Below are 12626 nucleotides of genomic sequence, written 5' to 3'. Positions count from 1 at the left end.
AGTCTTTAGTCAATTTAGTTTTCCCATTTCAGATGCTGTGAAGTTTGATAGATATTCTGAGATCTAACATGTTGAAAGTGTCCCACTGTCAGACTGATTGTTTTAATTCACTGTTTTGCTGTACACACAGGCTCATGCTTCCCTTTTATGGAGTTGTTGGCATTATGTTTCCTTTGTATAAACCTAACGGGAAGTGTTAAGAGATCTCCCGAGTCTGCTCTCGTCATCCTTTGCCTTGATGCCAAAAGCTTCCCTACAACTGAGGACACGCTGTGCTCAGTTTGAACTATTGGTTGACAGAAAACTGGCGCTGTGCCCTGACCTGACACCCAGCCTGCCTGACAACCAATTACAGCATACCTACTGATTAACCACTGAATTTCTGGATTTTGTTTGGACTTACACTGCTTAAATAAGGACAAGGTGGTTATATACATAACCATGAATTCAATAATAAACCTCTATGAACACAAAATCGAATAAGAAAACAAAATATTATTGCCACAATCCAAGTGACCCTTTATTGTGATCTAGTAAATCAACAGTCTTTTGTTACAAAACAATTGTGTTATAGAGCACTGAAATGAAAATGGACAACACCTACTGTACACATAAAAATGTCAGCTGTGGCAACATATTCGAAACAGTGTGTGGTAAATATTAAGTGGTCTACTGGTGATCACCAACAGTGAAAGACGTATAAAATGACAGAATTTCCCATAAAAAAATACAAAAAAGCAGATAAAAGTGCTGTAAACAAACTTCTTTTACACCTTAAATGGAAATCTTAACCACTTAAGGCAAGTGAAATATTGGATAAAGTTGCTACAAATAAAAGTTAGAAACAATGTATATATAAAGCAGTTATACAGTACATATAAACTGACTTGTATTTACTTTACATCTACATTAAATGCAGACGAGGTCAGTCACCTTGATAATTGTCTTGGTTCACGTGAAAGGTTTCATATTCAGCAGCCAGAAGAACTCATATATTCACTCAACAGGTGCCTTCATACTCTCACATATACTTTTGTATATTCAATCCTATATACTGTCAACATCTCAATAAGGTAAATACCATGCTAAACATGCTAGCATCTGGATATTAGATGTCACAAAACTGTCTCACAATTTATTTCATTTCATTTTCAGTATTTTGGAAGAGCAGAGATTACACTGCTTTGTGTTAATGAGAATAATGGGTTGGATATAAAAACAAGTCTTTTTCTTCTCTTTGAATTTTCATACAAGGCACGAGGGTAGTGGTTTGCAAACTAGTCACTACACAAGCAATTGCTGCCCAGCAGAGCCTAAGTGGGTTTAAAATGACAATACATGTATTTGCACACTTACAGTACGACGATACAGATTGCAGACGAGCCTTAAGAGCTTTTGTTGAACATAATAACACCACAGAAACCTATGATATGTCCAGTAGCATGTGTACACTGAGTGGCAGTCTTGCCCAGCGTCGGGGGAAGAGTCACAATATTTAAAAATGTTTACAAAGTACTGCACTTTCTGACTCCTTTTTTTTTATTATTTGGGAACGTTGCCAGCACCAATTACTATCCACAGTACGGCTCCAGAAAACGCCTCTAACAACACAGACATAGGGAAGCTGAAGGAGGCATTTGTTTTGAGAGGAAAAGTTGCTGGTGACCTATTCAACCTTGCATTCTGTGAAAAGGCCAATGTGTACAAAGAATGAAGCCTTGGAGTAAATGAAACAAGTGTGTTGTACCTTGTAACTTTTCAAGCAAACTAAAGTTCTTCTCTTCTCAGACTCGGATCTGGTATCCGTTCATGTCCGCAGACGACTTTTGTTCCAAGACCTTCTTCTCTCCAGAGGGACTGCAAGAAAACAAACATATGAGACAAGACAATGAGTTTTATTCATATAAGAAGAAGGAAACAGTGACTAATTCATGAGCTACTTCTCCTTTGCCTAAGATCATAAGACATCTGCAGTGTGAATATTTTCACATCAGTGGCTGTAGTGTCTGTATTTTTAGCGAAGAAGTTATCTGGAGCACATGATTAATCATACCGTCTCTCAACGCGGCTGATCCTGCGTATGGGGCTGCTTGGTCCTCTGAGGGGTGAACCCATGCTGTTTCTCCTGTCTTTGGTGGGAGAGGGTGGTGCGGGCTTTCCTATCTGCAATTTCCACATAAGAAAATCTTAATCAGCATTTCAATCACCTTAAAACACCACATACGGGGCAACTATGCTTATGTCCTCGCTGTGCAGAGAGGGGCCCAGTGTCAGTGGCTGGAATCTCTCTGTATTTTTAATGTGATTGTTCAGAGCACTCGCTGTAAAAGATCAGCTATTGATGGACTGAGCCAGCCATGCATGAAGCACACAGCCTGAGCAGACTCAAGCCATCACATTTGTTTTATTATAGGCAGAGCTCAGCATCAAGGCCGCCTTCATTATGTTAGCATGAGAGGTGATGAGGGTGCATCGTTTGAGAGGAATCGCTCCTCAAATAGCAGGTCAACTCAGAGTCACTGTGCATGAAGACACAGCACGTCAAAGGAAATCTAATAAGTAGTTAGGAGGGGCATCCCCTCTCATCATTGTCTTTAGTCCTGCAAGAGCTCCATCAGCTTGTACTGTACTGGTGTCAGCGGCAAAATGAGACTTCAAATATGCAAAAGTTTAACATTTGAATGAAAAAATATTTATTTAGAAGCAGTAAGAAATATAAAACAAAAGGTAAACATGCATAAAACATCCGGTTTATCAACTGTGCTGTACCTTCAGCCTCATGTCTCGAGTGTGTCTCTCCAACTCCTTGCGCAGCTCCTCCTTGGTCAGCTTGTCCACGTCCAGCACCGAGTGTTTCCATTCTATCTGCTCCACGCTGTGAGGGTCGTGGGACACATACTGGCCAATCCTGACCTTACGCAGGGTGTGCCAGTAGCCCCTGTAGGCTCCTTCAAACTCTTGCACCAAGTCCATCAGTGTCCTGAACTCCAGGGGCTTGAACATGAGGTCCTCCCTCCGGCTGATGCCCAGCGCGCCGAAGCGTCCCCCGCTGTGAACGCCCAGCACAATGTGGTGGAAGTGGTTCCCTGAGAACTGTGACTGGAAGCTGAGGGGGAAGCGTTCCACGCCTGGCATGTTGTTGGTGAGGTAACTGTAGGAAGGTGGGTCAAGGATTTGATCTCTGACTCTAGAGCCCAAATTTGGAAAGACAACATACTGTAAGTCTGACAAAAAACACATCACGCCCCATTAACAAACCACGTCTGGTCGGTGCACGTAAAAAAAAAAGCTGTCAGTCTCTGCAGTCATTGCAATGAAACATACAACAATACAGCTTGAAGATATCAGAGCATATAAAGCGTTGTACAACATGATCTGCTGCTGTAAAGATACATCCCCAGGATCACCGCCTCCAGGCATTTGATTGGCAGAGCCTCCCGAGTCATCTCTTTAGCAATGTCCATCAACCTGAACAAGAGAGTAACACTTTCACTGGTTATCTGGGATATAAGACACAAGTGCACTACAAATAACACGAGCACACTGTTATTGATTCCATGCATTTTCCATGAGCCAGGGAAATAAAACTTGTGCTACTAAATCTAATAAAGCAAAGTCAGGAAAATTGTCTTGAGGCCAGGCTTGACATTAGTCTCTACTCTTGTAAACCAGAGATGCAGCAGATCCACCCTCATCAGGCATTAGCATCACAGGCTGAACCAGAAGAAGTCAACAGACGCCGTCCAGTTGAAGACATCCTGTGACTGCTGCCGTGAAGCTCTATGAGTCTCTCACGGATAATCATTCTTGGATAAAAGAAAGAAATTTGCTTACGCGGTAAGAGGCCGGCTCTTCTTAATTTCAAAAAACTGTGTTCCCGTGTGATTGTACCTGTAGGACACAGTTAAGGTCATGCCATAAGAAAGCAATGTGAGATAGCTTTGGGAGAATACTCTGCTGCATGCAGTGGGGAGGAGAGACAACCACTTACAAGTGCTTTGTGATATTCATAGGTTGTTGGTTAATTATGGATGAATTTCTGCTCTGACTGGAAATCAAGCTTAATATAGCATCTACAGTGGCCTACTTTCAAATGTTTGGCCCATATTTACCAAAGGGTGCCAAAACAGTGGGTCAGTAGGATTAATAAAAGGTAGTTTGTAAACATTATACTTACATCTTACATCCATCTGAGTAAGATCAATATACCTTTTACAACTATAAATGACATATTATCAAAAACATTACTTTTTTAAGCACACTGTGGCGTTAAACCAGCCAGCTATACCAAGTTAGGCAAAGGATACTGCAATTCCCTGATGTATTTCTGTATGGCTTCCAGGCGCTGTGGGATAATGGTGGTAGGTTGGTATGTAGGCACACTCGGTATTGGAATCTGTGGGACAGAGCATCCAAACAACTTGCATTACCGTCATACAATCCCAATATTGTGTGTGATTTGGCATAAATAATGGCAAGAGTGTCTTAACTGCTCTTTAACCACTAGGAATGAATGAAAAGTAGCATTCTTCAGTGTCTAAAAACATCTGAGGCATTCAAATGTAGCTGTGCAGGGCAGACTTGGACAAAACAAGCATTGTATTTTGCTACTGTTATGAAACTGGAATGAGCAAAAGGAATCATTTACAGTGTTTAAGATTGATTCAGTGGTACGTGGCTGTCGTGTGGGACTGCATAGTAACACTATGAGGCAAGATTTTCCCACCACACACGGGTGTAAATTGTTCCTCCACTATGTGTAAGTGTCACATGCATATGAAAGGGCACCAGTTACTCCTGTCATGTGTAATCAGCTGCAGCTTTACATATCCAGCACTTTTACCTTGGGCAGGTCAGTGGCACCCCGGATCTCCCTTCCAAAAGTTTCACCATTGGGGTGTATTCGAGCCACATGGCGCCACATCCTATCCCAGGTCTCCTCATCCACCGGGAGGCCTCCTCTATTCACGTAGAAAGGCACCCCTCCGTCCCTCAGCTCTTCCTCGCCTTCATCCTCCTGCTCCTCTTCCCTCTCCTGCACTGAGCCCCCAGTGGCCCTCAGCATCCCTCCTCCACCAGGAAGCCGAGTCCAGGCACAGAAACGTCCTGACTGATGCCTTGGACCTTTCACTCGTTAATCAGCTTGCAGGTTTAAGCAGGTTCCCACAACAGATGGCCAACTCATGACACCCAGCAGCCTTGTGCCACCAATGTCTCAAAACAAAAGCCAACGCGGAGGAGTCTTAAATCTAACGTGGATCTGTTGTAATTAAAACTCACATCTGTAGTTAAAGCAGCTGGAGATGCACCAATGATTTCACATGTGAAGTACAATAAAAATCCTCTTTTTGGAATAAAGAAAGACTTTGCAGTAACTATTCAGCACTTTGGTAAAAATCAAGCAGACTATAGGCCATTCAATAATCACCTATTCCCGTAAATAAATGAAGACACCAGGGTGATTTAGCCTGTAGATCTGTAGCCTATTTTAGTCATTTGATACCGTGAAAGTTCCTAAATAAGCAAACACAAGCCCGCCAATGTAACGCTATTACAGTCTGTAAGAGGATTGACTCTGCAGACAACAAAGTATTAGAAATTACTAATTCCCTGTACCGTTAGAGGTCATTCACAGCACAGATATCCCGCCAATCGCTGCTGTAGTACAACCCCATCACCTCGACACTCCTCAAACGTCCCGTTCATCTCCGTTTCAAATGATTTCCTTCCAACTCAGCCGGTTCATTGTTCATGCAGATGCGCCTGGGTTCAGTGACTGCGGGTTGGATCCACGTCCAACGAGCCGCTCAGACACTCCCAGACCTCTGTCTACTGCGCATGCTCCCTACTCACCCGATGATCTCAGCCGTGACAAATGCTGCATTCAGGTGCTCCTCGAAAGGTGTCAATCTGAGACCCGCTTGTCATATATGTGCCAAAGCACACCATTTTTTGTTTCAATTGACTAATTTAACAGTATAGTATTTGGTGCTGTGGTGGAAGGATGAGGAACATTTATTTCAGACATTTCTTAAAGATAAAGTGAAAACTACAAAAAAGGTAAAAGTACGCCAAAAAAATCCAACATGCTCTGGTCATGTTACAATCGACTTAATTAGTGATTAATTTGTCATTAATTTGTCAAGTTATACTATTCTAACATTGACCCTTCCCTGTTTTCTATTATATCATACTTCTATCATATCATATCATACTACTGTGTAAAGATCAACCTAACATTGCTCTAGGTTATCTTTCCCATAGTAAAGTAACATCTTTGTTCAGTAAACATGCCTCTACACATTTGGGATGTTGGAAAAACTGGAGAGCGACGACGACATGCATTGCAACAATTCGTTTATTCTTGTAACAAAATGTTTCATAAGAACAACAAAACTTAAAGTAATTTGTAGTTTGATCAAACACACCCCATCCTCGTCAAATCAAATGTCAAAGCATCACAATATTTTGATATACATAAAAGGAAAATATTCAACAGGAAACTTCAGTCTATTTACAGGTCCAGCTCAGATGTTAAAACCTTGGAGCACCATAGTCATCAGGCATCCTTTCAATATTGTACCTGTATGAGAAAAAAAAAATCAGTATAGCCGTCTTTTTGATGAAGCTCGTAGTGAGTCCAGAATTAAATTTCACATTATATGCAAAACAAACACAGCATATATTTAAATCAAAATTTGGAAAAGTGTTACCTGTGGTTTGAGATGTACATGATGGGTACCCCGGGGATCTTCCTCACCCTTCTCTTTAGATCTCTGTCCACCGTAGCCAGGATGTAACACTTGTGCTGTGGAAATAGATTTATGTAATTAACACCAAAACTGCGCAGTGTTACATGATATACATTTATGCACCATAATGATGATACAATGATTGTTGTGCCACCATTGGTTCATTTCAGTTTCAGATGTTCAGTTGCTAGTAGCAACCACAACTGGCACACTTCTATACAAGTTTGCTGACATCGTTACATCCAGCCTTTTGTCAAGTCTGTGACTGAGCAAATATTGACAAGCATCTTTTATCTATCTATCTATCTATCTATCTATCTATCTATCTATCTTTTAACTATCCAAATGCCCTTGTTGGTGGAATATATACACGAACTCTCTTCATTACAGCTGCTTTGTTATTGTTCATTTATGACTTGTTAATTTAGTTTTCTTGCTATCCATTTACTGCTAACCAACCTTTATTGGAAGTGTGTTTAGCTGCAAAGTTGTGCACCTTCATGCACAGTAAGAACAGAAGAATGACACTTTGATAGACTTTAAAAGATGTGAAGAAGACCACCTGTGCTGCAGGGTCACTCTTGAAAAATAATCATGACCTACTTTGCTTTAGAATGCTCTTGGACTAATGTATCTATGTAATGTATGTAGCTTGGACAAGTAATGCGCTCTCTACAAACAATGTATAAATGTATGCATGTTTCTGGACAAATTCCTCTGTACTCTGTGTAAGTACATCCTTATATGTAAATTACTATAGAAGTGGGACTGCTATCTGGTCATCAGATAAGATGGACAACTAGTTATGCATATTTGAAAATATGTGTGCCTAACTCAGAAGATATTTATGAGTGATATGAATTACTATATTGATATATGGACAATTTTTTCAATGCAGGTCTGTACACCTACACTTACTCTGTACATTGTATGGCCCTCTAGACCTAGAAATGCAAATATAATGTACCTTATGCATAGTTTTCATTGTCCTCTATCATTATGCTATTTTCATTTTCCACAGAGTAAAATGTCAGTATTTTGTATTTTAATACACTTCTATATTATTCACTTAAAAAGCACGAGTGAGACAAGTTTTAACGAGGGCTCAGTTCGATCAAGTGTCCAAGTAAGCCATGACAGTTGGACCGGCATGCACAATGACCTAAATGTAATGCAGTCATTTTAAATGTTAATTACAGCTACGCTTTTCTTGCCAAAATGTCTGCTGTTAAAAATGTTTATTACTCAACATATTATTGTGTTCATCATGAAGTGAACACTGACCTTCTATTACTTATACGTATAGCTATAACTGTACATTAAATCATATTACCTGTGTTACCCTTTGGACTAAACAGTCATCGGCATATGTTCCCTTGTGGGAACACGGCAGGCGTTCGAACCTGGGATCCTTGGCTATCCTGCAAAAACAAAACAAGCAAAAATTGTAATTATAAAAATAACTTATGAAGAAACAGAATAGGTTTATGCTCCCAATTCTATTTTATATTGAGCAGCTTGTACCTGAGTGCAACCCTGTACTTCATTCCAAGCTTTTCAATCTCAGCCATCACACAGTCTGTGATATGTGGAATACCTGGATTTGATGAAATTGCAGAAAAAAAACATTACATTATGTTCTCATGAAATTACAACATCCTGAATGGTTATAATTAGATTGAAAAGGGGGTTATTGTCCTCATTAATACTTACCACTTGGCAACAGTACTTACATTTTGCATACAGGCAATCCATCATAGACTGAACAATGTCCAGTTTGGCCTTGATGGAGAAGTTGATGAAATTGGTGTCAACTAGAATGTGGTATGGTGGGCCAAGCTGAGTATTGTACTGGAAGAACAGGCATGATGGATGCTTTGGTCTGCACAAAAAGGTAAAAGAAGTAAAGTTAGAAAGCCATCTTCCACAAGTTAGGATCCAATTCAAACGTTTGTGTGGCCAACTTACACTTCTCTCTCCTTGAGCTCTGAGGGATCCTTCTTCTTTTTCTCTTTTGCTTTAGCGCGGTCTTTCTCTTTTCTACACGACAAACAAGGAGTTATAGTGCTTTTAAAGACCTTTAACATCCCTATAACTATTAAAGCTTTGTTTTGTTGAATTTGTGTGTGAGAATTAGCTGGATTAATAAACTGGACAGAGCTCCTAATGAATGAGATGTTTCAAACAAGGGTGACTTTGGCTAGAAAATAGTGAGCAATTAGTAATACTCACATTCTGTGATCTTTCAGATTTATCATTCTCTTCATGGCAGCAAACTTCTTTGTTTTCTGCTTCCCCTAGATTGAACAAGTTAAAACACACAGAAATTGATGAGAACCAAGATGTCACAACCAACAGTATCTATTGTTTTATAGCAGGAGTACACAAAACAAACACTGAATTCATTAGCTAAACACTGAAAACCTAACGCTAGAACATTTTAGGGAGACTGCCGATTGAATTTCATAAATGTTATGACCAAGATGTATAGATTGGTAATGAAACGTATATATTTAGATCAATACACCTTTCAGCAGCTGATGTTGTACGTGTAGGTATAGCTAGCAAGGCTAGCTAACTTAGCTCAGTGGCTTGCCAAAAAAGCTTCAACGCCTAATTAATGACATACAAAATATACTTTAACGGATAACAATTAAGAAGATAGCCGTAGTGTAGCTGTTACAAAGTTAGAGCATACATACCATGCTTTAAATTTGAGACCACAGATCTCATTAGTTGGAACTTGCTCCCCTTCCCCTCGTGTATCCGATGCGATTACTAGTGACGTAATCAAACGTCGACACTTTTTCTGCGCATTTTCCGGTTGCTAAGCTAATGCCCATCACACGAAGGTAGATGCAGTGTCCAATAGCATAGATTAAGGACATTTTTTACATTTGCATTTTTGCTTTGTGTAGCTGTGCTAATGCGAGCGGCGTCTCATGAACGTGTGGTGATGTGCATCTTGATAACCGCCATGGGTTGGCGACGAGCTTTCTGAAATTACGCTGACATTGTTGGCTAACTTGGCTAGCTGTTAGCAGTATGCAGTCGTTCGCTAGTCAACTGATGCTACAGTAGCAATTTGACAGTAGGAAGCTAACAGTTGTTAACATTAGCCTCCAGTATTACCTCGCGCTCCTGGTGTCGATAGACCAGCGAGAATTGATGATATTGCAGTTAGCCTGTTTATGGCTGACAGTTATGTCTTATGTCCGCTCCCGGCGTTTTCTGTTGTTTTAACGGTCATTTAAGCAACTGTCCGGTAAACTTAACCAAAGCTGGCTGTTGGGATAGGTTATTTATTTAGCTTTCCGGTTGTTTATAACAGTGGCAGCGGATGACATTTGGGAACGTTTTGACACCTGAGCTAGCACGTCTAGACAGCTCATCATTATCAGTACCGTCATCATCACCTGGACTGTTGTTGTTGGATGGGATTTAGAGTTTAATTAGACCGGGTTTCTTTGACTAAGATAGTTGGTCCTGTTAAACAGAGGCTGGTGAGAGTTTTTATGACCATTCTTTAGCCAAGTTCTTCATGCATATTTCAGTGCTGTGGATTACATGTAATGTTATTCTCCCATCAGCCAACACTTCTCCAAGGTTACACTTAAATATTCATGCTTTCTTGGAAGAGCAGTTTATTTTGAAGGTCCTAGGCTTAATCATTTCCCATTTGATTGACCAGTGTCCCTCATTAGAATCCATTTGTTGAAAATTTAAGCTTTTTGTTCTGTGTTTTGGTCTAGCTGTTTTGAGCCTAAGTAGTTTTGTCTTCAATTGTAGGAGACTTGACTAGCCCCCTGGTGAGTGGCAGTTTTCCTTTGAGCACGGAGGGGTCTGAGTGAAGGCTAAAAGATGGTCTGATGGACCGCCGCTTCTTCCTGACCTTCCTCTTCTGCTCAGTGTTGTGGATCTTCTTCTGGGAAGTTCGCTGGAAGAAAGGAAAAGAAAGCCAGATTGAGGAATGGCTCCAAGGACATAGCCTCTCGCAATACAGGCACTTATTTGAAGGTCAGTGGGTTACAGTCGTCTTCATTTAAAATTTACATGAAGCTTAGATGTTTGCTTGATGCTCTAATCCAGGTTGAAATAAGCAGGTGTAGCTTCAGTGACCTGCACAAGGACACTTCTGCAAGACCGGTTATTATTGCTTGAAACTTTTCTGGCATGGATGGAATAAGTGTCATGTTTAACTGGACTTAACTATGTTTAATGCAAGGAGATTGTGTTGCTTATTGCTTTGACCCTGGTCACTTTTTGGTTTTGAACACTGAATATTCAGGCTTATGAGATGCATGTGGCATGCACGGACAATCAGCACAGGCTTAAATACTCATTATAATAGACTTTAATGACCATTTAAGCCTATGCCGGGGCATTACTGATGCTGATTTGTTGGCTGGTGTGTGATTGTGGATTTTTATGTGCTGTTCATGTGTCATCCAGATGTGCAGACACTAGAGGAACTGAGTCTGAGTGTACTGAGTCGTCTGGAAGAGGTGGTGAAGGAACAGCAGCGCTGGAGAGAAATTGCAGAGGCCCACATCCAGCTGCTGCGAGACTTTGCCTTCCAGGAGTGGCTTTGCTCCCAGAACCTGGAGCACTATTACCATACGTAAGCAATGAAAGGTCTTAACTTTTCAGTTACACCAATCTGGTAAACAGTCGTGAGCAGCTTTCCTTTTTCTAAAACAATTACTTGTTGGCATGTAATAAATACAGATTTTTCTCAGCATGGTTTTAGTTTTTTTGGTATTGGCCTTGTCTTTTAATTCAAGACATTAGTTTTTTAATGTCTTGAATTGGTTATGTGTTTATGGTCATGTATGTTTTATGCTGGTTAACACAGGCTATATTTATTTATGTCCACTTGAGGGCACCCTCTCCATTCATGGTTAGCTGCGTTTGCTGACACTGAGCTCTGGAGGCTGCAGTGTTTCAGAGGGTCACTGCAGTAAAAAGTATTCTTTAGAGACTGTTAGCGTGAGACCCTGCAGCAATGCAGATGTTTGTGTATGGTTGTTGGGTGCTCTCCATTAATGCAATCACAACCGGCTGTAATAAGTAGTTGTTGTTGTTTCATCAAAGTGTTGCCTGTTTGCCCTGCCTCAGTTTAAGGAAAGTCAATTGTAGTCAATTGTTCTAAAGGTCACTTGTGTTTCTCAATCACATAGTCATGTCATAGTTATCATGTTTTAAGGAAAACTGTCCGACATTCCTAATGGGACACTGTCACATTTCTGAAGGTCATGACTGTCACGCAATGGCTGCCTACGTTGCTATTTTGATTGACTGGACTTTAAACCTTTTTATTAGACCTTTATTAGTCCCATAAATATTTGATTCAGTGACAGATGATGGTCTGTTGGATAAAAATATTACACAGTAAATGTGGAAGTTGATGTTGCAGACTAACATAAACCCCTCGTTACTTCTCAGAGGAATATTGTATTTAGGATGATAAAAAAAATAAAAAGGGGATTACATTTTTTTTTCATTATCACAGTAATTGACTACAAACATAAGGTAGATAATCAGTCACACCACACACTGTAGACTGGACGCAGCAGCATGAGAGTAAATTGACGTTTTGCATGGCATAGATAAAGAAAGTGATGTCAGATATTTGTTCAAAAATGTATTGTTGTCAGAGGGGAAAAAAACAATTAGAAAAAGTCACATGGTTATTTTTCTGTATAACGTTTTATTTTTGCATTTGTTTTCAATGTGTTTTTTAGTCACTATAATATGTGTTAATACTGCTAGTAGATTTGCATCTTATTTCAGTAATTATTGAGATAATAATGTTCATTTTGGCCATGATAATCACACTAATTAATTGCCGCAGAACTGCACAAGCATGATCGT

General features: G+C 40.1%; 2 protein-coding genes across 2 annotated transcripts; both read right to left on the bottom strand.

Moving 5' to 3' along the window:
- Positions 1–1784: 1784 nt before the first annotated feature.
- On the bottom strand, positions 1785–5065 carry vash1 (vasohibin 1). The gene is made up of 7 exons (XM_070920688.1): positions 4844–5065; positions 4308–4396; positions 3835–3891; positions 3394–3468; positions 2770–3151; positions 2054–2163; positions 1785–1857 (listed from the first exon to the last, which is right to left on the bottom strand). The coding sequence occupies exons 1-7, from the start codon at positions 5063–5065 to the stop codon at positions 1785–1787; spliced, it is 1008 nt and encodes a 335-aa protein (XP_070776789.1).
- A 1281-nt stretch (positions 5066–6346) lies between these two features.
- Positions 6347–9523, bottom strand: fcf1 (FCF1 rRNA-processing protein). The gene is made up of 8 exons (XM_070920491.1): positions 9455–9523; positions 8985–9049; positions 8721–8792; positions 8486–8634; positions 8277–8349; positions 8086–8173; positions 6714–6808; positions 6347–6583 (listed from the first exon to the last, which is right to left on the bottom strand). Exons 1-8 carry the CDS (start codon positions 9455–9457, stop codon positions 6535–6537), a joined length of 594 nt encoding a protein of 197 aa, XP_070776592.1. The 5' UTR covers positions 9458–9523; the 3' UTR covers positions 6347–6534.
- Positions 9524–12626: the final 3103 nt, after the last annotated feature.

The sequence above is a fragment of the Enoplosus armatus genome, chromosome 15 (genome assembly GCF_043641665.1).
Source record: "Enoplosus armatus isolate fEnoArm2 chromosome 15, fEnoArm2.hap1, whole genome shotgun sequence".
Classification (NCBI taxonomy): Eukaryota; Metazoa; Chordata; class Actinopteri; order Centrarchiformes; family Enoplosidae; genus Enoplosus; species Enoplosus armatus.
Note: the sequence above shows the minus strand (reverse complement) of the source record. Positions and strands in the feature narration are given on the sequence as shown.